Source organism: Polypterus senegalus, chromosome 5 (genome assembly GCF_016835505.1).
Source record: "Polypterus senegalus isolate Bchr_013 chromosome 5, ASM1683550v1, whole genome shotgun sequence".
Taxonomy (NCBI): Eukaryota; Metazoa; Chordata; class Cladistia; order Polypteriformes; family Polypteridae; genus Polypterus; species Polypterus senegalus.
Genome location: NC_053158.1, coordinates 190,729,338 through 190,754,693, shown reverse-complemented (window position 1 = coordinate 190,754,693; position 25,356 = coordinate 190,729,338). Strand labels below are relative to the sequence as shown.

The window sequence follows — 25,356 nt, the reverse complement described above, 5'->3', positions numbered from 1 at the left end:
CACAAGACAAGGATTATATTTTTATATTATATTCATTAAAGAACCATTGACATCAAATCAAATTAATAATATATTGAACAATAATTATAAAAGTAAAGCTGAGTAAATCGGACTCTGCAGCTGCATTAATAAAAGGTAAAGTAGCACTTCCAGTTAATGGGAATAGCTCAACAGTTTAGATAGAAATCTATGTTTTGTGCCTAATACTTGTATGCAACATTTGGGTGACCTTAGTGACATGTTTACATACACACAGACAGACACAATTCCAAAAATGATATTTTCGGACTCCGAGGGGTCTAAAATGTTGAGATTCATCAAAATCTCAACATTGAATCTTTGTATATGAGAAAGTAAAAAATGCAAAGACAGTTTTAGAATAAAGTGAAACATTAGTTGAATCAAACAATGGTGATGACAAAGTGAATTGGTCATCAGAGTTTGACACAGACAGTGAAACTAATGCTTATGACACTATAGGACTAACCCTCCGTGATATGCCTGATGAATTCAGTGATGTGAAGCTTCTTTGTGGCACAAAGATAAAATGACTACGTGAGCCCCTAAGCACTGTTCACAATGTATGAACTGCCAATGTTTATGTGGAGGTCAGTAAGCCTTGTGCTGTCGTGGCCTACACTAACACTACGTGCATATCCATCGTGCAGATCAAATACTGACATGCTACCCTCTCATGCACAAGCAACAGAAAAAAAAAATATTACAATTAAAGTGCTAAAAGAAACAAACTTTTACTGTGACAGCAATGACAACAGGCTGTGCACTGGTGACTGTTACGAAACATCACACGAAAGACGCATATGGATTCTGCATCAGTACAGCAGTGCACACCAGACATACCATTCCTACTGTATTTAGGCTGACATTTTGGTATTTATAGGTTTCTGTTACACAACATGTTCTCTTTTTGAAAAAAACAACCCTTTCAGCTATTTTTTTTTTCAAATGAGTTCTCTGTTGTGTGTTAGGATGGGGTTGAAGAATACAGAAGTCTAGTGAAGAACTTTGTGAACTGTCTGCATCTTAGCATCAGCAAAACCATGGAACCGGTCATTGACTTTCACCACAGCCAAGAGCCTCCATGTCTGGTCACTGTTCATGGAGTGGATGTAGAGGTGGTCCACTCCTACGTGTTACTTGTTGGACTGGACTCGGAACACAGAGGAACTATAGAAGAAAGGGCAGAGCAGACTCTTATTCCTTGTGTTCCTTAACTGTAGGGAGTGACATCCTTCACATCTTCTATAACTCTCAGTGTGATTTTTCTTCACTTTGGTGTTCTGGCCTGGTAACACCACTTCAAGAGAGGCCCACCAAATCAACAAGCTAATTAAAAGGACAAGCTCAGTTATGGGATACACTCTAGACCCCCTGGTGGTGGTATAGGAAGACAACGTGAAGACAACCGAGTGCCATTATGAACAACGCTGCACACCCCCAACACACCAACACTGAGGACCTTCAGCCAACAAATTATTCAGCAGAAGCGTGTCACGAAATGCTGCAGGGACTCCTTTATAGCAACAGCAATACTGTACGTCTGCATAATGCTTTACCGTGATTGTGACAGCCAAGTCAGAAGGGCTTTTTAGTCATTCTGGTGTATGTTCAAACCAAAGTGTATGTTCATTTATTTTCTTAATTATCTATGTATTTATTCAAAGAGCTTTTGCAAAAAGCAAAATTTCCCAGGGTGACAAATAAACTTCTATCTGTGATACAGGATCCATTGCATGATTTCTTTAAATTTTGCAGTTCTGTTTAACCAAAGCATATGTATGGTAAGATGACGTGGGGACCTGGGAAACACCGAGTATGAAAGTCATTAGCCTAGGCAGATAAAAACCTACGGCCTGAATTATGTGTTTGATTGTTAGATTATATAACGTCTTCTTTAATGCATGGATTTGGTACAAAACAAATATGAAAGGCTGCGGAGGGCTGGCGCCCTGCCCGGGGTTTGTTTCCTGCCTTGCGCCCTGCGTTAGCTGGGATTGGCTCCAGCAGACCCCTGTGACCCTGTAGTTAGGATATAGTGGGTTGGATAATGGATGGATGAAGAACATGAAAGGACTAATAATACATTTTACACATTCATTCAATAATCCACCATCCTGGCAGATTGCTTTTAAACATAACTGGTGATTTTTAAAATTATGACCTGACTCCTCTCTGCTATGAAAAGCTTCTGTCTGGCTTTTGCATTTCCTCCTCGTGTCCACGTGGGTTGAAGGTCAACTGCTGACTGGGCCTACGCCAGTGTGCCCAGGGTTGGGTCCTGCCTTACACCTGCCACTGTTGCTCTGGTCATGAACTGGAGAGAACATTAGGTCAAGCTGAGCAGGCTGTCAAGTTTTCCTCAAGGGGTCCCTTTAAAGTCTCTGATCGCCACAATCCCTTAAGAAATCAACACAAAACAGTTATTGAGAATGAGGGAGTAGAGCTTGAACTTTAATGAAATGCGAGCTGCAAGGAGTTGGCCACTGAGGCCCTCTGGCAATCCGCAAACTGACAAGACAGGAAGAAATGAAAAGAACGTGAAGCAGAGCTGCAAGAAAAACACAAGAGTGCTGAAGTGAGGCTTCTCACTAATTACATGAAAATAAACCTCACAGGCTGCACTAATGGGCACAAAGGATAGTAAAGCAAATTAATTAATAAAAAAAAAATTAAAAAGAAGGCATCAGAGAAAACAAACAATATTAGGGGAGGAAATATGAAGATGAAGGTAATATTTTCATATTAGTTGAGCAAATGGAAAACCTTTCTCTTGTCTTTTAATCCTAAAACAGCTCCAGTATGACAGGACACGAACACTTCAGTGGAGGACTGGATGCGGGCAGCAGAGCTCCAGTCAGTTAATACCAAACCACTGATGAAACGCCACTATGAGAAAAATCAGCCAATTCAATAGAAACAACAAAAGGGTTATGTCTCCCCTTCAAAACAAAGAATACCCAAGTGGTAAACCTCTAGAATCAAGCAGCTTTTTGTACTGCCAGTCACTGGGCCCGCTGCACTCTCCATTATGACGTCCTCTGGTCTGAACAATGCTGAACATTCGTGAGTTTCCACATTGGCCTGGCTGACTAGGAAAATGCAATGCTGACTAGAAAGAGTTTCAATTTCTTTTTTTCTCATTTTAAAAACCATAATAAAAGGGGTCTGGGCGACTCCGACAAAAGTTTTCCCATTCACTGCACTGAAAGACAAATAATTCTTTTATTTCATCACATAAACATTTACAACATGCAGTCAGTTAAAACCAGGATTTGTGGATTTACCAAACCCTCTTCAGAGCTTTTTGTTTTTGTCTTTGTTTCGCAGGAATGATCCAGTACCATAATCCACAAGCACAGGCTTAATGTCACCTTTACCACAAATAGAATTATTACACAGTAATAAGTTTCTACAGTTTTTTTTTTTTTTTGTTTAATAATTTCAAATAATTTAGTAAATCACCATGAATAAATATTAGACTTTTATTTGAATTCAATTCCTAGGGCAAACAAGCTTACAGAAAGCACTCGAAGGATACACGGAAATTCATTTTGCTGTGCAAGCTGCACACAGAGAACTCGGAGTAGCCGCAGGGCGCGTTGTCCTGTCCAGGTCATTTGCCTCCCGCTAGACTAAGATTCTCAGTAAACCTTAATCTATTTTACGCTCACTTTAGCCATTTTTGATTCCAGTGTCCAGTGCAAATCCAGCACATGCTCTAGCTTTCAGCCACAGTATTTCCGATTGTATCAGAATTCAAAGCAAACTGCAAGCGAGAAGTGAAGTGCATTGGAGTCTTGATGGGGAAGAACGCTTGCCTGAATCTGAAGCTGCGCCATCCTAATTCTTGAGAACGCTAACGCTTCCTTCTGTTGTATATATTGCATTTACGAGAAGGCGGTCAACCCTTTCGTCTTTCGGAATACAAAATATTTAACAGATTCTGGGCAATTACTATATTCAAATGTTTATTCACAATAAAATACAAAATAAAGAGGCTTAAGGATTTGCTTTTAGTTTTAAAATATTGAAAAGGCTAGTAAAAAACACTTAAAAAATACTAATAAAAGATCAGCCGAATTTGTAAATATCCAAAAATTGCGTCCACATGCTGTTTCGTTGTCAACTTCCCATTCACTGACTGGCTGATCAGCACTAGGAGTGATGAAACACAGATGACAAAAAAGAAATACGTACTGCATATTTAGGAGGACGTCGAGACTGTCGTCTTAAGGGGAGCGTACAAAAGCTGCAGCTAATCTGCTCTTTTCTGCCCATCTGTAAGGTAAATCTAAAACAAAAATGGATTATACGTGTGCACTGAACTTCAAGCCTCATGCTCACAATAACACAGCAGCCGTGTTAGTCTGTATGTAGCTATCTGAGATGCAGTCACAAGCAGTGATGAGAAAAATGAAGTAAGGTTTTGTCTTTTAATATCGTTTCATGTGCTTTTCCCCAGCAAATGGGGTTAAGCAAAAATGTTCTAAATATTGTGAGAAAAAACAAATACACCTCAGAGTAAGTTGAATGTGCTCATGAATCTGATTCAAACCTAAAAATAATAATAAATATGGTCCTCATCCAACAGTGATTTGTAAAACCAGAATTTAAAAAAAAAAAATAAAAAATATATTAAAGCTGGAACTCGGCCAATCCCATGGACAGGACAAGCGCTCTTGTAATTTTAGCCACCAGCAGGCGCCACACTTATACAGTTGTTTGTAACAAATCTTCATTTTATACAGTACAGTACTTGCATTTAGTCACCTTGTAGTTAAGGTCTGGTCATTACTCGGTACGCAGTTTTCTTGGTTCTGCTTCATCCTTTTCTGTCCAAATGCAATCACATACTGTTTAATAATTTAAAAAAAAAAAAAACAAAGCACTCCAAAATCCCAAAGTTTAACTTTCCACAGGCTCCATTCTCAAGTGCACCAATCAGAAAATGTATATAGTACAGCTTTGTACGGGTTTTTTTCTTTTTTTGCTTTGTTTTTACACAGCCTATGACAACCCCCCCCCACCCCGCCTCCCCCATCTCTAAATAAATGTTTCAAGAAAACATGATGTACATGGCTATCTTGATCTGTACAGATGGACAAGTAGTGTTCTATCAATTCAGTTCAAAAATTCTTTAACAAGCTTATCAAATCTAACGCAGATAACGTTTTACAATCCCTAAAAACAATGAAATGTACACAAATTAGGCTAGGACATTTCAGCTAATGTTCCCAATCAAAAACCCTCAAAAAGCACCCCCATTTGCCCCCAACCCCACCATCTTCATGTCTTTCTGTTTATAACATACATTCAGCTTGGCACAGTGCAGACTAATTTAAGACATAAATGACAACAGACTGTGCAAGAAAATTGAGCTACACATTAGAATGACTCGTAGTTAATCGTTGGATTGCACTTTTGCATCCGTTCTGCTTTTTGTCTGATGCGTAAAGAATATAATTTTGTTTTAGAGAGCAAAAAAAAAAAAAAAAATCTGCATTGGAAAGAACTGTACAGGTCAGGTTCATTTTTAATATATACCCAATTTACCAAAAAAAAAAATCTTGTGACTCCCTTATGGTGGAGAGTTCACTGCATGGAATGACAGGGTATCCATTTTGAAATTTTCCTTTTTACATCTCCTCAATCTTCAACAGCTAAAAAAAAAACAAAAAAAAAAAACCTTTAGATATATACATATTATATACATTATTATATAATTTGTTTATGTCGTAACTGAAGATGGCATCGGCTAAAATTGAAATGAATGCCAGCCCAATGAGTTTATCAGCATACCAACGTATTTTCAAAGTAATCAGACAGGTAATCTACAGTATTTTAGAGAACACTCTAAGTTGGTTTAAAACATATTAAAAATGAGCAACGCAAGAACATGAAAAAAAGAAGAAAGAAATAAAGCGAAAGCCACAAAAATGCCTCTTTTCATGGAGCCAAATCTGCTTGAAACTCCATGTCCGTTTACTTTGTATACGGGGCAGCAGCACACTAAGGTGGTTAGCACTGCTGTCTAATGGACCCCATATTTCCACAACTGGGAGTTTTTGAATTGGTCAAGAGCCCTGTCTTCAAATCAAATGCTACTCTCATTAGATAGAAATAGGCAACTGACAACATTTTAGCAAAACTACATGCTAGCATACGACTGGATAACTGACGTGTGGATAATTCTCATGGTTGGTCTGCCTAATGCGAGTGTGGAATAATTTGCGTTAACGGGCCTGTGAAGTACTAGTCCCATCTGCAGTGTTGATTATTGCCTTTACTGCCAGGATGGACTGGATTAAGTGGATTTGGGAATGTTTCCTGGTAAAGAGCACCATTCATGTATAGGACATTATAGGTAGGATACAATGCAATACTTAAATGAGAAGTTTGGTCTAAGTTATTTCTTCACAAACAAGGTATATTTGCATTTTAACACTCAAAAGTTTCATAAAGCACTTAACTTTAGAATACAACTTTCTAGAAATACATGATCCGTACTAGTGTTTTATAATGTAACCTATGAATAAAAGCCTAAGAACTTACCAAATATGTCCTCATTTTGATACAGTAACAGAAAAACGTGCCTTCCATGTTTGAGAGGAAACCACGGATTGGGGGGCTGGAATGTTGTTGCAGAAGACGCCAAGCACTGACCTTGCATGCATAAGTCGTCTTAGAAATGGTACAATTTTATAATATCGGTGTTTGTTTTTGTTTGCTTATCAAATCTAACACAGGTAATGTTTTACAGTCCCTAAAAACAATGAAATGCGCACAAATTAGGCTAGGATATTTCGGTTAATGTTCCCAATTAAAACCCTAAAAATGAAACAAAAGAAAAGCGTCAGTTTGTGGAGTGGTAATAATTTTTTAAGAGAATGAAATTTGGACCTTGCACTGATCCATAGAGAACAGCGTGCTCTGGTATAGATTTCTGTGCAAGCCCTGATCATGAAACATCACAGATTTCAAGGTTTGAATGACATTTGTACCGGGGGGAACTGAACTGGATACAATACCTGTCCGGTTCATCCTACTGTTGTAGAAAAATGAGCTCCTTGTGCATTTGTTGCATGTTTTCATGGTTTTGCTTAAAAATGGGTTTCGTTTTGCAGTTATAACCCAAAGTGTAGTTCAAGTCTTTTGAGCACTAAGCCCAAACATGTTAAGTCTGTGATGCGGCTCACTGAGGACAAAATAAAGGTGTTAGATAAACTTCCTGCTGGAATGTCAGCAGCCACTGTCTGCCACACGTTAGTGTTAATGAATCGACTAGCTGAGTAGAGACATCGATTCCTCAAAGTTAAACATCACCTCACGTCTGCTATGCTCCTATATGCCAAGGCTGTACAGCAGACATCGCTGACAGATTACTTCTAGCTGGTGCGTCCTTCACAAACTCCAATGAGCTCTGCCAGCTGTGAAGGACCGAGTGTCAGAAGTGATGTTGGCATCTCACCAGTCTCGGAATCTCTGACAGCAGCGACTACATTTTTTTTTTTTTTTGAGATGCTCGCACATAAGATCACAGAACTCTAGGCAGTGACTATTGAGAAAAAAATGATTTTTGCATGTTACCGATTGTATCTTGTATGCTGCATTTTAAGGGCTACTGTGTTATGAAAAGTGCGTAGTATCAGAAACAGTACTTTGTTATAAAGAATTACATAAAGAAAAGTGTATTCTGGGCAATCTCCACAAAAACATTACAGCTTTTGACAGTCACTGGAACCTAACTCCCTGTTTCCCATTGGTTCAATGTACACGGTGGTGCAGGGAAACAGGAAATTTTAGAAGTAGGTGTTGGTGACCTTGGGGCATCAGAAGTTGTTTGGGACCAACGCGACCTCGTTTAGCACCCCTTGCCATTAGTTCTAATGGAGCAGTAGAGTGGTGCACAACGAGCGTTCACTGTGAAAGCCTTTTATAAGAATGGTGATAGCGTGACTGCTGCGCAAAGGGAATTTCACCATCACTACCAGTTAGGACATCATGATCGTGTCCCGTCTGCTCATGCGATTACAACATGGGTGCCTAATTTCGAAGAGGTGGAGCCACTTCACGTACTGCCCGACAACTGATGGCAGCTGTTCGACAATTATTTAGAAGGTACGTCATTTCATGCAACATTGATATTCCAAGGCCTCCTGAGATCCCCAGATGTCACTGTTTGTGTTTTTTTTTTCTGTGGGGACATCTTAAAAGCCAAGTGTACAGCACACGTCCTGCAACCATTGCTGAACTAAAAAGGAGGACTGAAGAGGAAATCGCTGGCATTCCTCTTGACATGTTGTGTTGAGCAATGCAGAATTTTCACAAGGGGTTGTCAGAATGTGTACAGAGAAATGGACACCACCTTCATTAAGTTTTCTTCACAACATAAAATGAATACTGATTACCATCATTAATTGCATATCCTGTACAATCCATTCATCACTAGATGTATTTTGTAATGTGTTTATTTGTGCAATGAACGTCAATTGACAATATGTGCCCCTTAAGGTTCCATTATAAAACACAAGGAACAATGATGTATTTTTTTTATATTTATAGAAAACACTCAATTTTTAATAGCAAATGTATATATGCCAGGTTTGTAAAGAAATAACTTCAACTTGAAAAGTATCAAATGTATCCTTTAAGCAAGGCAATAGTAGTTAATTATTAAAAAGAAAAAGGGAGCTGAAAGAGATGAAGCTTCAAAGCTTACACCACAGCAGTGTTCAAAAGTCAGGCTTCATTTTAGTTTAGAAACTATGAAATTCAAGAGTTTTACAGCTGGCACCAGCTCTAATGCTTCCAATAAGCAATGGAGACTGGCAACTGAAATTCATTAAAAAATAAAACTTACGGACACCTGTACTTCATTGTCCCCAGTTTAGCCCTTGTCAGACAGGTGACCTCTAAAGTCATATATAAAAGGATTTTTATTGTCAATAAATAATCCACACCAACCCTGTAAGCACCATTTTACTCAGTGGCAGTCTTGGCCAGCTTTACACATAATAATGGGGGATCATATCAGAATGTGCCAATCTCTGAGTTACATAACCGGTTGGCTAACAGTCTGCTTTAATTTTAGATAATCTATGTTAGTGTTGACTCAGAAACTGTAATGCTTTTTAGTCACAACACACATCTTGTATTTTCTGAAAGTACTAATGATATTCTAATAGTTCTGTTTGAAGCATAAAGGAAAATCAGACATTACTTTATTCTAAAATCTTCCTCTAAAACATGAAACTCAAACAGTTGGTTAGACTTCAAACTACATGTACATAAAGCTCCTCCACAAGCTCATTTCTGCAATAAATAATGCACTGGCAAATTAAACCTGGAGTTTTCTATATTCAAACTAACACTCCCAAAACTATTGGACATTTTAGTGTAAACTGTAATTTGTGACTTGGGTGACATTTGCATACTTACACAGTCATTAGATTTCTGTTGTTCAGTTACTTGGGTACTTACACATGCCTTGCATTGTTTTTGCATAGACAAATGAGTTATTAATGGACTAAAATAGTCGCTAGAATAAGATGTGCACTTAAGAGTGTGCATGTAAGAAAAACAAATGGGAACCAGACGGAACAACTGACCAAAAGGGCATCTTCCGTGTTAAACTATGATAGTACAAGCTTTGGAAGATGACCATGTAAGTGTTCCTCAATTTATTTATTTATTTTTTTTAAACTGAACATTTAAAATGATACATTCGCAAGTTCTTATCAGACCTAAATTAAAAACATATTGATGAACATGATGATATTTTCTGGATAAGTACTTAACTCTCAAAATGGAACAATATACATACATATATACATAAAGCAGACTAGTGGATAACATGGTGTCACACACGTGCGCATGGGAGGCAGCTAAAGGGCTTGGGTAAGGACAGTTCCGAGACATACCGTGCACCGACTCTTTTTCTCCCTTGCCTGCAGACCATTCCCGAGAGATTCCACTTGGCTCTCCTGATGTCACTTCCGGGACCGAGCCTATCGAAGGAGACCTTGCCAGCTTCGGCCCCTGTGATGTCACGTCCGAGCTCAAACCAATGGCTGAAGATCTCAATGAGCCCAACCCCTATGATCTCACTTCCTGTCTTCCCCTTTAAAAGCCTCCACCTTTTCCCTATTCCCTCAGTTCTGTTTTGGACTCGGTTTTGTGCACAGCAGTGCTATTTTCATTTATTCGACTTTGCAGCAAGGAACTCAATTATACAGGTGGCTGCCCCAAACCTTTTTCATGTCTCAAAAGTCTCGTTATTGTGACAATGGTAAGTTTCAAAGTAGAAAAAAAATGGTGACTTACTTCTTGTCCTGCTTTCCTCCACCTCCACGGATTGCAACAGATTGGCTATTCTGGTAAAACCCAAAACCTGGGCGATTCATATTTGGATGTGTAGGTGAAGCAACTGGAGGATGGCCAGGGCGAATGGGTTTGGCTAGATAAAAAAAAAGGAAAACAAATGACCAACCAGCAATACTTTCAAAATAAATGAACACTGGAAAAATGACCAAGTATACTTTTCTGGATATACTTTTTTGACAATGATTAGTCATTTTTTTTCACAGTAGACATAAGCACTTATTAAGATTCTTCTTAAATTGCTTTTTGTTTTGTTTGCTTTTACCTGGGATTTTATATTTTCGTGTTTGAGTCTTAGAAGGGCCTGAGATTGACATTTGTTTTCGGCATGTCCTACCAATACTTCAAATTTACACCTTCTGTGGCAATCGGCTGGGGGTGGTACCCAGCCGGGATGCCTAGAAGGACCGGAAGAGGGACTACACCTCATCCGGACCACGAGAGGGCAGCTGCCCTGGATGGTTTGGGGACCACGGGAACAGAGCTTGGAAGCTCAACCGTATAGGGGCCCGTGTTCACTGCCAGGGGGCACCCAGATGCCTGAAGATCCCTGGGCCTTCAGCACTTCTGCCACACCCGTAAGTGCTGGGGGGGAGAAGACCAGGGAGGGCAGGCGGGAAGGTTATCAGGTGGCACCTGGAGCACATCCGGGTGAGCTATAAAGGGGCCGCCATCCCTCAATTCGATGGCTGGAGTCAAGAGCGGAGTAGATGAAGTCTTGGAGGAAAGAAGTGGAGGCGGACCTGAAGAGAGGCATTTGGTAGAGGCCTGGACTTTGGGAGAGTACTGGGGTTGTGTGTGAGCACTTACTGTAAATAATATGTATAATAAACGTGTGTTGGGTGTTCAACCATCGGACAGAGACACAATGTAAACCTTTACACTCCCAGACCCAAGCAAGTGTTGCACTAATGCGGATTTCTTGTGCTTTTTTTTGCCTTGGAGCGGCCATGTTGACTTCAATTCAGCGAATGTTAATTTTGTTCATATTGTCCATCATTTGCATTTGAAAGCTGCTTGAATTTGCACTGAGGATATCTACCAAATGCGTTTGGTCTATTTATTTGTGGGTTTGTTTCCTAATCATTTAAAAATTAAAATCTATACAAAGGAAAGGATACATTATAGAGGTTTTTTTTTTTTTTTTAGATTTTATTTTGTATTAATACCGACTTAATTTGGAACTGACCAAAAACTTTACTTTGTGTTTTACTGTAAAACATGAAAGCTTTAAGATTTTAGTTTTAGATTAATGATTTAAATTTTTATTTGATTTTATTTATTTGAAGTTGACCAACAAATTTAGTGTGTTCTCCTGTAAAAATTGAAAGTGTTTGACTGGTCAGAATTGAGCATTTTTTTATTTGTATTACCTATTTTATTTATTTGGAATTGACCAAAGAATTTAATTGTGCACTTTGTTTGGGTTCTCCTGTAACACTTGAAGCGTTTGACTGGTCAGAATTAAGATTTTAGTTTATTAAATATACCTATTTTATTTATTTGAAATACAGCTGTATAATGTTTTATAGTTCATTTGTCTGACAGAAAATAAATAATATTTAAACCAAAATTAACCTTAAGATATCTTCAAATTTCACTTGGGAGTAAAAAAGGAACCGTTAAGTCTGACAGAAATAGTAATTTGATTTATACTGTAATATATATCGCTACTGACTGATATGAAAAATGTATCCTTTTAAGATTTTTTTTCCGTATAGCCCAGCCCGACTTCCTAGGGTGTACATTTGCCTGCAACATGCAATACTTCCAACCAAGCACCCTGGGCTTTCAAGAAAGCATAAATTGACTTACAGCACAAGTACAAGTTAGTATCAATTTGGTTCCAAACCCCCACCCATCAACCTTGAACTCAGCACTGGAAACATAAAACGTCTCACATATACCTAATATCTCACTCCTTCCAAGTATCAAGTTCTGGTCTTATGTGACATTATTTTCTAAACCAAAATACTCCAAAGCTAATCTTCAGGATACACAAAGAAAGAATAGTGTAAAAGCTTTTGAAAGAGAACAGAACAAAAAGACATACTTTCAAAGCAATATAATGTGATAAACTGCATAAAAATGTTTGTTATTTCTCTTACCTATCTGAGCGGAGTGCCTTTGCCTAGCCATGTTCTTTGCCCGTACAGCTTCCTTAATACGGTCAACTTCCTGCAGGTATCGTTTTCTGTCACGAGCTGCATTTTCTTTGGCTTCCTTCAGCGCAGACTCCAAGGCCTTAACTCTCTCAGCTGTAGCCCGCAGACGTTTCTCCAGTTTAGGAAGCTCACAACGAAGATCTGCATTATCACGCACCAACTAAAAGAAACAGACATAGAAATAAAGTACGCATGCTGTATGCACTTCGCAAAACTAAATCTTAAACGAGTTTGACGCACTCAAAAGTATTTTGTATTTTTAAAATCTTAGCTAAAAACATTACTTCTTAGACATATGATTGCCAGCAGGAGGCAGTAACAAAATACAGCCAACTTTCAAAAAGCTGCACATCTCATTTTTTGTTACAAAACTATCAGTGGGCTTTTTATTAGGCTGATATATGCTGACCTAAACTCCAAGGGCTGGTGATTAATAATTGGCCATGGCTTTCATTAAAAGGTCACCATGTAGCCTGGTGCAACATGATGTGTTGGTCAAAAGTATGTATTTAGGCTTTTCATTCTCAAACACATGTAAGCTTGTGGTTTAGATATATAGATATGAAATTATGAATCCCTTCCTGAAAAGAAAAAAAAAAAGGATAATATGTACATCCAATTTAAAGGAATACTTCAAGAAAGTCAAGGCTGGGGGGCTGTCAAGCGGCACTCCTTGTGTGATTTTGGGCTATACAAAAATAAGTTGTATGGTATTGTATTGTATTGTACCCACAAACCATATTTTTTTTATATGTTATTTACCCCCATGTAGCTTGTATGGTTGCCCAAGAACAATTTTCATTTTTCAAGGAGAATGGAGATAAGGTTTTCTGATATAATAGGTGTCTATGGTGTCCAGTGCTGGAAACATGAAATAATCACAGGTCACTTGTTTCACACAATCCACATGTCAAGTCGTCTGTTAACATTTGTATTTTCACTGTACTGATCCACAAATGGACAAGAATGGTTTTATCGTTCAAATATATTTGCAGATAATTTACATTTACTCACTTAGCACATCAGCCTGGAGACTGTTACAGACAAGTGTTACAGAATAAGGTTATGTAGTACTAGGGTGTTGTACCATGTTAGCCATTATGAATGTAGTTAGAAGTCAAGCAAAATGATACCTTTTATTGGCTAAATAAAAATATTACAATATGCAAGCTTTCGCTCTAAACAGATCAACAAAAGACTGCTTAATCTTTTCTTAGCTACTAAAAGCTATGCATCAAACTATCATCAATTAAAGAGACATTCAGAGAACTAAAGAGTCATAAAAATGCTACTTAAACAATTTACCTCACTTACCTGAAAAAGCCATGTAAAGATGGACATGTATGTATAAAGAGGCTGCTCCACGTTACAATGTATTGTTTCTTGTATACATCTTGTTTAATATTTACTCTTTAATATTTGCTCCATCTGTCATCAGATGGAAAGGAAACCTTCAGCAAAAAGAGTTTGCTTGAAGAAAAGCAATGGAGCTCCACACCAGCACAGTCTCAGTTTTAAGAGAGCTGCAGGGGCTGCAGATTTTGGCCAGCAAACTATTAAACTAGAAGACAATTAGTGCTAATAAAAAATTCCCTTTATAGTTTTTTGTTTCATATACACTTAATATTTCTTTAATGTGTAACCAGCTCTATTCACTGCTTAATTGCTTCCCATTTTCATAACTAGCTGTCATTTTTAATGAGGTGCAAACACTAAGGTAACCAACAATCACCAGATTACCTGGTCCTCTTATTTAAAAGACTTCGTTCTCAGTTTTTTCCTTGTTACATTAACTGCGATGTTTAACTACCTCGTTGTGCAGCTTTGCACTCAAAATTGTGCCAGTTTCATCTGCAAGTTGCTATGGGGATGCATTTCTGCATCACATCAAACCAGTCATTTTCTACGTTCAGTTCACACATTCTCCCCATACCCATGTGGGTTTTTCTCCAGGCATTCTGGTTTTCCTTACACATCGGAAGACTTTCATGTTGGGTGAAGTGAGCTTCAGAAAAAAGGCCTGACGTAAGTGTACGTGTCGTCCTGCAGTACACAACCAACATATTGTTCAGATGTTGCCAGAAGGTTCACGATGTGGCTCTATAATTTGATTAAGTAGGACTGAATGATGAGTGGATTGATGGAATAATTGAATCTTGCTAATTGGTAATGATAAATGAGACCATATAGTTTTAGAGACTCTGAATCATTTGATCCAAGTATAAATGTTTGCTGTGTACTTAAATGAATTGCTGTAATGAGAAAAACATGTTCTGTATATTCATACCAAAATGAATTACGTTATGCTGACAGTTATTAAGTGTATTCACATTTTGACAGATGGGCTTTTCAGCTATGTACTAGTTGTATTTTTCAGCATTTTAAGGAAATAATTCTGCCAAATATAGTCAATCTCACTTTACCACTGTCTGTGAGGTGGTCTGGGTATAAAATTAGAGTGGCACCAAGGCATCTCAGTCAGGGGGTACACCAAGCATGACCAACTGGGAAAAAATATGAATGACAAACCAAGAACTTAATAGATAGATTATAGCTCTCAAAACATTCCCAGTCCAGCTGAAATTACCAAAGAAGTAGAAGAATATCAGTAAAACTGGGAGACCTGGTCTACCCAGCGTGCCATACTGCCATTGCGACCCAGCTCAAAAGTGAAGTGGGAATTATTGTTTTAATTTTGTTTATGCAAGAATAAGTCAAGTTTAATATCCCTTTTGTAAGTGTGCTGCGATTAGAACTACTACCTCACAAATCCAGTGTCCTGGGTTTATACTCCACACCTGAGCACAACCAGTCTGTATTGAGAGACTGTGGGTAGGTGCATGAGAGGTCTCCTATGATGGACTGCTGCCCCATCCACAGACATCTCCTGCCTTGTGCCTGATGCTACCAGAATAGGCTCCAGCCTCTGAAAACCACAGCTGGCTTAAGTAGCTTTGAGCATGTTATATTGTTATGTTTTTAATGTACAGTTGTTACTTTTCAATGTTTAACCTCCTTAGTGCTGGACCCGAGCATCACTCAGGCTGTAAAAACAGTGCTAACTGTATAGACGTGTCTTGTATAAGCGTTAGACCTGAGGATTACTCGGGCTGTAAAAGTGCCAACCCATTACAATAAAAAAAGTGGAATTAATAAATGTAAATAATGAGAAAGGCTACTGAACTCCAACAGAAAACAGAAATGGGTTTGGGCTTTTTAAACAAATAATCACACATCCGGCACATACAGAGCCAGCCGCTCGCTTGATCTCACTACATAACAAATACTACAACATTGATTGTTGGTTTTCAGATCTGTTAAGCAAGCTTGTGGGTTTCACATCAATAATTTACTACACTGTTCTTTTTTTTGAATGATGTGCTGTTTGTTAGTTGGTTGCCCATATCTATCTACCAACCCTACAATTTGAATTTAATATTTGTGATCTCATTTTATTTAGATACAAGTATCATAATATAATTTGAAAGTGTATAAAATAAATGTTTGTACCTGTTTGTGGACCTTGGTAAGCTGTTCAAGGTTATTTTCAAGAAAGGAAATTTTCTGTTTCTGAGCAGCACTCCCACCAGTATCATCCGAGTCCATCTCTGCACTCTGTAAATAAACAGATACTCATTTAGGTCACTGTGAGAAATAGGAAAGGGCCATCAGACCAGAAAATTCAGATTTATACTGAAATAATAAAACAGGTAGCTATCTGCTTTTGTAAACAATAAAACGCTTGAGTAAAGTCACCCACTAATGTGGATACTCTACCTTCTTCACTCTGGTTGCAAGATCTTGAACAAACAATTTCCGCAGATTGTGAAGAGTCTGCAGCTCCTTTGCCTAGCAGCAAAATAAAAACAAAGTAGTTTTATTCTAAGTATAAAAAGAAAGAAAGTCAATCAATGAGAATTACCGAGATACTTACAACCGTTTCCTCCAGACCCTTGAGATCCTGCCGTGCTTGTTCTCTCCTGTCTTGCATTACACTAAAAGAGTAAGGAAAAAGAATATTGTATTTATGATATGAATAAGGAACAGTCGGTTAACAGAAAGCAAACAGTCTTATTTCATGCAAATTAATACGCCTGTATTTAAATTAATTAATTACCCTAGCCCAACACCAGGTGGGTAACCTAAAAGCTGGTGTAAAGTGAGTGGATTTCAGACATATTCTGTGAACATAACTGGTTGAATACAACAATGGAAAAAACACAAAAACAGTGTCTCATTGCACCTACCAACCTGCCACAGGATGATTTCCTCACTAGAAAGTGGGGCATCCTAGGGATGCAAAGACATTAAAATTGAATATTTTAATTTATATTTCTATTACTTTATTGATTATATAAACTAATACCAATAAATACTGAATCTGCTTAAATATCCTACAAATAATGAGAGGAGATGGAGTTGTCCATTTAAAGAAAAATGTTCTCTTTTAGATCTTGGCGTACTCAGGAAATTAATTAAAAGCGTAATCAATGAACACAAATGCATTCTGAAAATTCAGACATAACTCTTAAGTTAACAAGGTTGTTAAGAGCATTTCTCTTAGATTTTGTGAAATGTATTTGTCAGTACCATGAATCTGTTGAGCAAATGGCCAGCAAAAAGCAAAGTCAAATTCAACACATTTCTTCATGATTATGCGCAGAAACATTTTCAGTCTACAAAAATTAAATAGGCTTGGTATGAGTAGCTATGGGCATAAGAGTGTTCTAACAAAATGAAATTCCATCCGTGGTTATTTCCTGCCTTGTGGCCATTGATGCCAGGTCTGTCACCAGTTCCAAATGATCCTGAAGTGTGCGGGTTAGAAAATGGAAGAATAAACACATAAAATGATTGACTGTGTTCAGTATAGTTTGTGATAGATTGGCACCCCATCCAGGCTTACTTCCTTCCAAGTGATCAATGATGCTAAGGTTGGTACCTGTTCCCCATAATCCTGAATTGGATTTGGGTTTGAAGTGGGTCACAAAGTGAAAGAATGAATGGATACAAGAAATTACTGTTTTTAATATACTAAATGCACAGAAATGTTTGCAGATGTCTCATATTATGAAAGCACATACACTGCCTGCCATTATTAACATAGCAACACTGTGAAAACTGTGTCACACTGGTCTGAAACTTGCGGGATGGATAGGTCAAGGCAGAGTGAAAACGACTACAAGTGTAGCACATATGTAAATGATGTGTGCGAGTATAAAAGCCACCTAAAATGGGAACCTCATTAAGTGACTGCAAATAGTTATAACCGGTATACTCTTAGGGACAAAACATTTACCACCAAGTGAAAAACAACCATGCGTCCAGTTCTCTAACTTTAAGTGAGGCAGAATTGTGGGAATACAGTAAGGCAGACTATCTTTCTGGGACATTGGCACCCATGTTGGACAAAATGTAAGCACAATGATGAGAGATTGGCGTTAGTGGGTTGAGGTGAGATAGACCTACTAAAGTGAGGGGTCTGGAGTGCCATGACGGACAAAAGAACAGGAGGACACACATCTTCTGTGCATCGCAGTGATTGAACGATCAGCTACATCACAGATCCTAGCCCAACGACATGGGGCCTGTCACATATCAACAGGTGTACTCATGTCCTGTTCAAAGCAGCTTACAGCAGTGGGCCTTCTTGTTCACTGCTATTGCCTTGGTCACCCTGGACGGTCTGTACCAGTCGCAGGATGACTGACATCATATTATGTTTTCAGATGAGTCCCATTTTGATTACTGCATCATGATGAAAATATCTGTGCATGGAGTCACCACAGCAAATGGCTCCAGGAGGCATGCATTTTGAAGTGCCAAAAACAGTAGGCATGGGGTGTCATTGAGTTTGACTCCCGTTACTGCCTCATACGCAATGCTGGTATCTTGACCAGCCAGCGATATATGTGGCACCCTATCTTCATAGAATCCCTACCGATACACAGTTTCTGGATGACCACCATGTACCAGTTCTTCACTGTCCTGCATGTTCCCCAGATTTATCCCCCACAAAGCATGCCTGCGACAAGAGTCAAATGACAACTGGCATGCCAGAGACCAAAAGCAGTTATCACGAATGAACTCTTGCCACGTATTGAGGCTGCATGGCATACCATTCCTCAAATCACACACCCAGCGTCTCACCCTGTTCATACCAGACTATGTATAAATGGTTATTTCCCGTTTGTGGTGGATACGACAAAAACGGAGTACTGGTGTTTTGTGTGCATGACCAAGCTGTACTTCTAATAAGTCATCTATCATTTATATATTAATTGCTTTGATATCTCAAACTAATTAATCAATGGGCAGCAGTGAATCTTCACTGTTTTTATGTATCACTAGAAAGGCAATTTTCCACAAACAGACTTTTAAATGCCGAATTCAAATTTGATGATTCTAAAGCACAATGACAGTACTACATCTGAAATAGTTTAGTTAAACATAACCTCTAATAATCTCTAAGAATGCCTGCCCGCCCACTTTCTTTTGTTCTTCTAATGGGACAACAAACCATTAACTGAAAAAACAAGTCTGGGAACAGAACAGTTTGATGGATTCAAGAAGTAACTTAATTGTTTGATTTTTACCAATGCTACAGTGTGGTAAGTTTATATATGATCAATGCCTCACACAGGAAAAACATACCAATAACTCTCTCCACCTACCAATTGGCTGTATTAAAAATAATAGATGAATAAATTAGTGTATCGGCCAAAGTATTCTGCACCTGATGCTGGGAGGGATGTGAACTCCACAATTACTGATGACTCCTGCTGAATCAAAGCTTTCTATGACGAGGCATCAAACTATAATGACCGCGTCTGTCATGTCTACATACTGTAGAATGAGGCTGGATGTTGTTTTGCCGTGTTGAGCCATCCTCTCCTCTGTGGCTATGTGACCATTGCATACGTTATTAAAATTTGGCTAAGACTTCTTAGATATTTAAAAAATACAAATAAACAAATAAAAAGGGATCAATCCCTAATAAAATTACGGATAAATTAATGTTGAATATATGCAGCTTTTATCTTTACTATTTGTAATTTTAATTTTACTCTGTGTACAGCACTTTTAGCTGCACTTTTTTTATATGAAAATGTGCTATATCAATGTTGTTGCTATTAAATACAAATGGGTGCTCCAGGACAGGAGATGGGGAACATACTAAAATGTGTACATTGATTGGTTTATCTGAAAGCTTGCATTTACAAATATTAAATTTTGGCAATGACTGTTCGGTTAGTCCGTTGGTTAGCTTCAGCACTACAATGATGGATACTCATCGATACTTAGGTAGTGTTTGTTCTTTACTCCCTATCATGTACTTTTTTTTTATTATATAAATAAATAGGCATGGACAAGTAGCATTTTACCTATATTAACCCATGAAATTCAAACTGTCCGTCTCGTTTTTAGAACAAGCACGTAATCATTAGCAAATCAGTAATGGCAATACAAAGAACATACGTGAGCTCGTGAAGCTTGCGGCTTTTCTCTTGATCTGTCGTCTTGAGCTTCTCGTGTTCCACACGTAGACGTTCCTGTTCAAGCATGATCTTCTGGTTAAGACTAAACAAATAGCAACAGGAAATTAGTCAACGAGTGGACTCAGAAACACATATAAAAGTGTAAGTGATAAACTTCTTGTTAAATGAAAATTCAACTTGTGACCTTTTTTCTAGAAAGACTAAAAATGCACATTTTGAGAATGTGTTAAAAATGTAGTTAAATGCACACACACCCTGACTCTCCAAACAGTTCTTTACTTCTTTGAATTCACTTACTTAAATAGGATCATTAAATTCAAAGGACTAGGAAAACTGGCATTTAAAACTACTAACTACTTAATGAATATTTCATTGCTACTTTGCAGTAAATTGTTTTATAACTCCTTTGTGGTTATGTACTATTACAATTAACAATATGTGCTAGAATCATGCAGCAGAAGCATATTAAAATGTTCACTGTCCAGTCTTGTTAAAGAAGCGATGGCAGCATGCCAAGCTGGACAGATCAGGTAACTTCCTAACAACAATCTGCATGTAATTCATGGGAATTCCGAGGCACTCGCAGGCCAGCAGAGAGCTATAATCCCTTCAGCTGTCTCGAGTATGCGCCTGGATCTTCTTCTATTCAGCTGTGCCTGGGGCATCCTTAGTTTACACCCAAACCATCTTAAATGGCTTCTCGTAATTGATAAAAGCAATTTTTTCTTCTCTTAGGTCCAGATTCTCATCCTTCTAAGGACTGTGTCCATCAGTGATATATGTTGAGCTATGACCTGTGTTGTCTTAGGTTCATGGCAGGGTTACCGATGGCAAATTGGCTTAAGGGGTAAAAAACAGCAAAAGGCAAAAGCTGAGCACAAAAAAGTTGCATAAGAGATCAGGTGTCCACAAGGTGATGTCCATTAATGGCACTGTATGAAATTCAATTTAACCAGAAGCAACTTACTCTTGGAGCTCTGTAATGAGCTTCTCTTTCTTGTCCAATTCATCTCTAAGGCTGCTAATTTGTTTCTGATGAGATTCTCGGTGACTCTGTATCTGTTGTTCAACAGCCTCCTAAAAAGCAGGGGGGGGGAAAAATGTTGAACATACCAGGAATAACTGTACAGATGGCTGATGGTTGAATTTTACACTTTGATAAATCTGAGTAAATGCATTAAAAAGTTCTTTATTACACAAGCATACAACAATCGGAGGACATTTTGAAAATTTCTTTCAAAACGGTTAAGCCTTCCATAACCTAAATGTAATGAAAGGTACAACATTAAAGTCTGTGTGCATGTACTACAAATATTATTACCTAACATTTCTTATTACATGTTACCTAAGGTTGTGTCACTGTACATGATATTTCTTACAATTTTCAGTGGGAGACTTAAAATTATACAGAGACTTGGAGAACATAACACCACACTGCCATGATTGCTGCTCACCCAGCAACTCAATCCAACCAGTCTGTAGCTTGTCTCAAAAAGTCAAACAGGCTTGATATTTGCCTTAAGTCAGAGGGACAGGCTTGTGTGTGAGAGTTCACAAACAATGAGTGCTCACCTGGAAGTACAACACATACAGCGTAGCTAGAAACGATGTCCGGCTGTCTAATACTGCATGTTTTCAATATGAAAGAATGGTACAAAAAAGAAATGGACAAGTTTGTGGTTGACCTTGCTATTCCTGTAAAGTCTCTGCACTGGTACCAGCTACATTAGGCAACACATTACTGCCCATCAAAAAAAAAAAAAAGGGACGAACATGTGATACTTTGAATTGTGAAACTAGTGCTGAAAAATCACCATGAGTCACAGAATTTGACATGCCCTGTGATTTATAGTCATGCAATCTGATATATTCAGGCAATGAGATCTGCAGCTGTAGGGGTCACGTCCATCTAGAAATTGTGTAATGTAACATCAGCTTTAATGATGATGCTTGTACTAAATATGCAAGACAAAACAGCAAGACTAAAGATAATTTGTGCAGGTGAAAACAATAGCCATTTTGAATCTTTACAATAGTTTTTCCCTAATTTGATTTGACTACACCTAAAATCGTTTAGTATGCATAAACAAGAAAAACCCATTGATGCAGGAAATGTTGTTTTAAACAATATAGCGAGTTGGAAAATGACTGACGAACTGACTGACAAGGACACATTCATTTCCTAAATGAACACTGGCGTAATTTAGACATTACACTAAAAATTCTTTAATGCAATTACATTTTCTGTGAACAAAGAAAAAGAGAGAATGCAAAAAATTTAAATCAGGGAGGCATTTTTTTTTACTTATTTTGTGTGCTTCCAGTACTTAAGCTATAATCCCTACATTGTGATACAAGGAAGAGTGATGCCTACAGTGATGCTCATCTTGTTAAAATTTTTACCAACGGCAAATTATTTTAGCTGTGTGAAAGTACACACACACACACGTATTGTATATGCACACACAGGGTGTCCACAAAGTTTCCGAACAATTTATAAGTTTATTAAAAATGCAAATGGAGAGATAATCTTTATTCTACAGTAAATTACACACACTTCAGTTTCGAAATATTAAAGGACTTTTTTTATTGGTTTTAGATTAATGATCATACACAACTCATTCATCGTACCAACCAATTGATATAATTGATAACTGGTAATTGAAAACGGCCACCCCTCAATAAAAGGCACAGTGTGTAACCTGATTAATTGAAACAAGACACAGGTTAAGAGAATTTACGAGACTAGGTCTAGAAAAAATCCAGCATAACATTCGACTATTAGAGCGTGGCACAAAAAGTCCATGGAGACAAGGTGTGTGCTGGATAAAGAGAGAAGCAATGGAAACTGAATATCATCCTGATTTTCTTTATTTGGCAAATGGTGCCCGGGTAGAGGTTAACTGAAGTATGTGAAAAAATGTTTCTATAATGTTTCTTTATAATGAAACAAACTGCACAGTTGTCTCTTCTTTGTCAACACCTTGTACGCATACATACATACATACATACACACACACACACACAAACAGTTAAAATTACCTTAACTTCATTGGCAGACTGAATTTCATTCTCCTTCTCCATGGCATGGACTTTCTCTGCAAAAATTAAAATTTGGACATCGGTCTATATAGCATGATAACCACGGGGTTTTATCAGAAACCTACAATACACTTTAGTAACTAATATTTTTCAAAATAAAGGTTTTCTTAATAGTTTATTCAGTACAAAACTCTAAAAACAGTAGACTTAAACAGCACTGAACTCCAATATTGGTGCATAAAAGATGATATACTTAACATGTCTAACACTATTTTGTTTTTTCTCTTTTCCTTATTTTTGAGAACTTAAAATAAATACATACCCTGAGCACGAAGCTTTACCATCTCTTCATTCAGAGTATCCACAGATTCTTCCAGCTGTCTCTTCTTGTGTTCCACATTCTGGAGGTACTCTGTGAGAGATTTTATCTTAGCTTCATGCTAAGCAAAAACAATAAATAAAATCAGAAATAAATAGATAAGATTGTAAAACAAATAAAAACAAACAATGATCAAATTCAATAGGTGAAAAGCGTTTGATTTCTTTGGAAATTTTAGATAATGGAAAATACTAGAGATATACAACATGAAATAATTTAGCACAATATAAATATATAAATGACTGATGATGAAAGCTGGTGCTATTGACTGATTAACCAAATATGCCAAGCCACTCAAAAGAGAGATAGCAAAAAACAGGCTTTTTGGCTTGTGTTATTATTGATTATATAAAAGTACCTGTGAGATGCGCAGTTGACAGGCAGCCAGCTCCTTTTCATTCTCATCCATTTTTTTGTTGCTCTCTGTTTGGGTGCCTTCTAACTGCTTGCACCGTTTGACCATGGTTTTGACTTCAGATTTCATCTTGCTGATGTACAGTCGAGCCACTGTGAACTCTTCATCTATTACACCGCTTCCTTCATGTTGCTGAGAATTACAACATTATTACTCTACACATTTTGTTCAACAGTAGCCTAGATGAAAAACTAGCAGTTCTATTTTTGTTGACAGGCTAGAAATTAATAAAAATAACAAATTAAAACATACATTTGCCCACACCATCTCTTCTTGTATTCTAAAGTTAAAACCAGAATATTTAATTTTACCATTATTTTTTCTGCAATGCTGATGAAGCTAGTTAATTAAGACCCGTGAGCCACCTAAGAAAGCTGCCTTAAGCTCCTTCTTGCATTAACAATGGTGCGCAGATTTTTATGGCAGTTTTCCAGCTTACATCTATGCAAGACCAAGTGGAGATGGTACATTTCGCTTTGGCCAGGCTACTTTCCGCTAAAGGCCTGAAAAGCCTGAAGCTGGGCTGCATTCTGAAAATCAACTCCAAACAGTCAAGATGAACTTGTTAAAACTTTAAAAGAAATGTTTGGTTTTTTTTTGTGGAAGACCAGTACCATGACCATTTTGAAACGTGCATCTAAATGCAGACCAACATCTTCAGACTAAGAGTGGAGATGATTAGTAAGGGACATCTATCATTCTGAAGAATTAGAGGTACCCAATAGGGGAAAGTCAGCAAGAAGACTGACCAGACATTTTGGTTAATAAATGCATGCAATGTTTACCACCCAATATTTGGATACATTAAATTCCAAAAAATTAACTATAACCCAATAGAAATGGTTAACATCCTCGTTTTTCTTTGGACAACTGAAGCATTTTATTACAAACCAATTTTGGCAAAGGAGGATCAGTTTGGATTTCAAAGACCAGTAGCCTACTGCACATACTAAACACACCAGGTATAAGGTATAATGAGAAGCTGTGAGATCTTCACAGCAAAAAAGTACTCTGAGCACATTCTCTTCTTTCCAAACATATTGGTAGAATTCCTCTGTGGGACCTGAAAAACTGCAGGAAAAAGTATCCCCTCCAAACATTCAGCTGTCACAAACAGAAAGACTACAAGATGCTAGGGATGAGAGATAGGGCTAAAAATATACTTTTTCATATCATTCCAAATTGATAATGATGATAATTGTATTCATTTCCTGATTCTCGGTTTTAAATATGAATAACATTATGTTCTCTGAATAAACTAAGACCTACTAATATGGTGGAATATTCAGAGCTACCAAAGAACATATTTTTAGAATTGAACATTACTGAGTATAAATAAGAACTTTTGGCAATTATTATAACAAACATCTGTATGAATGTAAGCTTCTTACAAGCTCAGACTTCAAGGAAGCACCTTTATCTTAGTACCTAAAGCAGAAATAAAAGAGAATGTAT

General features: G+C 37.7%; 1 protein-coding gene across 1 annotated transcript in view; it reads right to left on the bottom strand.

Moving 5' to 3' along the window:
• Positions 1-3,224: 3,224 nt before the first annotated feature.
• The window catches only part of LOC120529746 (kinesin-1 heavy chain), an 87,432-nt gene continuing 65,300 nt past the window's right edge, over positions 3,225-25,356 (bottom strand). Inside the window, exons 16-26 of the mRNA XM_039753832.1 lie at positions 23,845-24,033; positions 23,430-23,547; positions 23,108-23,163; positions 21,033-21,142; positions 20,046-20,147; positions 16,501-16,561; positions 16,344-16,415; positions 16,077-16,181; positions 12,510-12,726; positions 10,345-10,477; positions 3,225-5,681 (exon numbers count right to left, since the gene is read on the bottom strand). Of these exons, the coding sequence (XP_039609766.1) occupies positions 5,675-5,681; positions 10,345-10,477; positions 12,510-12,726; positions 16,077-16,181; positions 16,344-16,415; positions 16,501-16,561; positions 20,046-20,147; positions 21,033-21,142; positions 23,108-23,163; positions 23,430-23,547; positions 23,845-24,033 (1,170 nt within the window). The 3' untranslated portion in view covers positions 3,225-5,674. The remainder of the gene's footprint in view (positions 5,682-10,344; positions 10,478-12,509; positions 12,727-16,076; positions 16,182-16,343; positions 16,416-16,500; positions 16,562-20,045; positions 20,148-21,032; positions 21,143-23,107; positions 23,164-23,429; positions 23,548-23,844; positions 24,034-25,356) is intronic.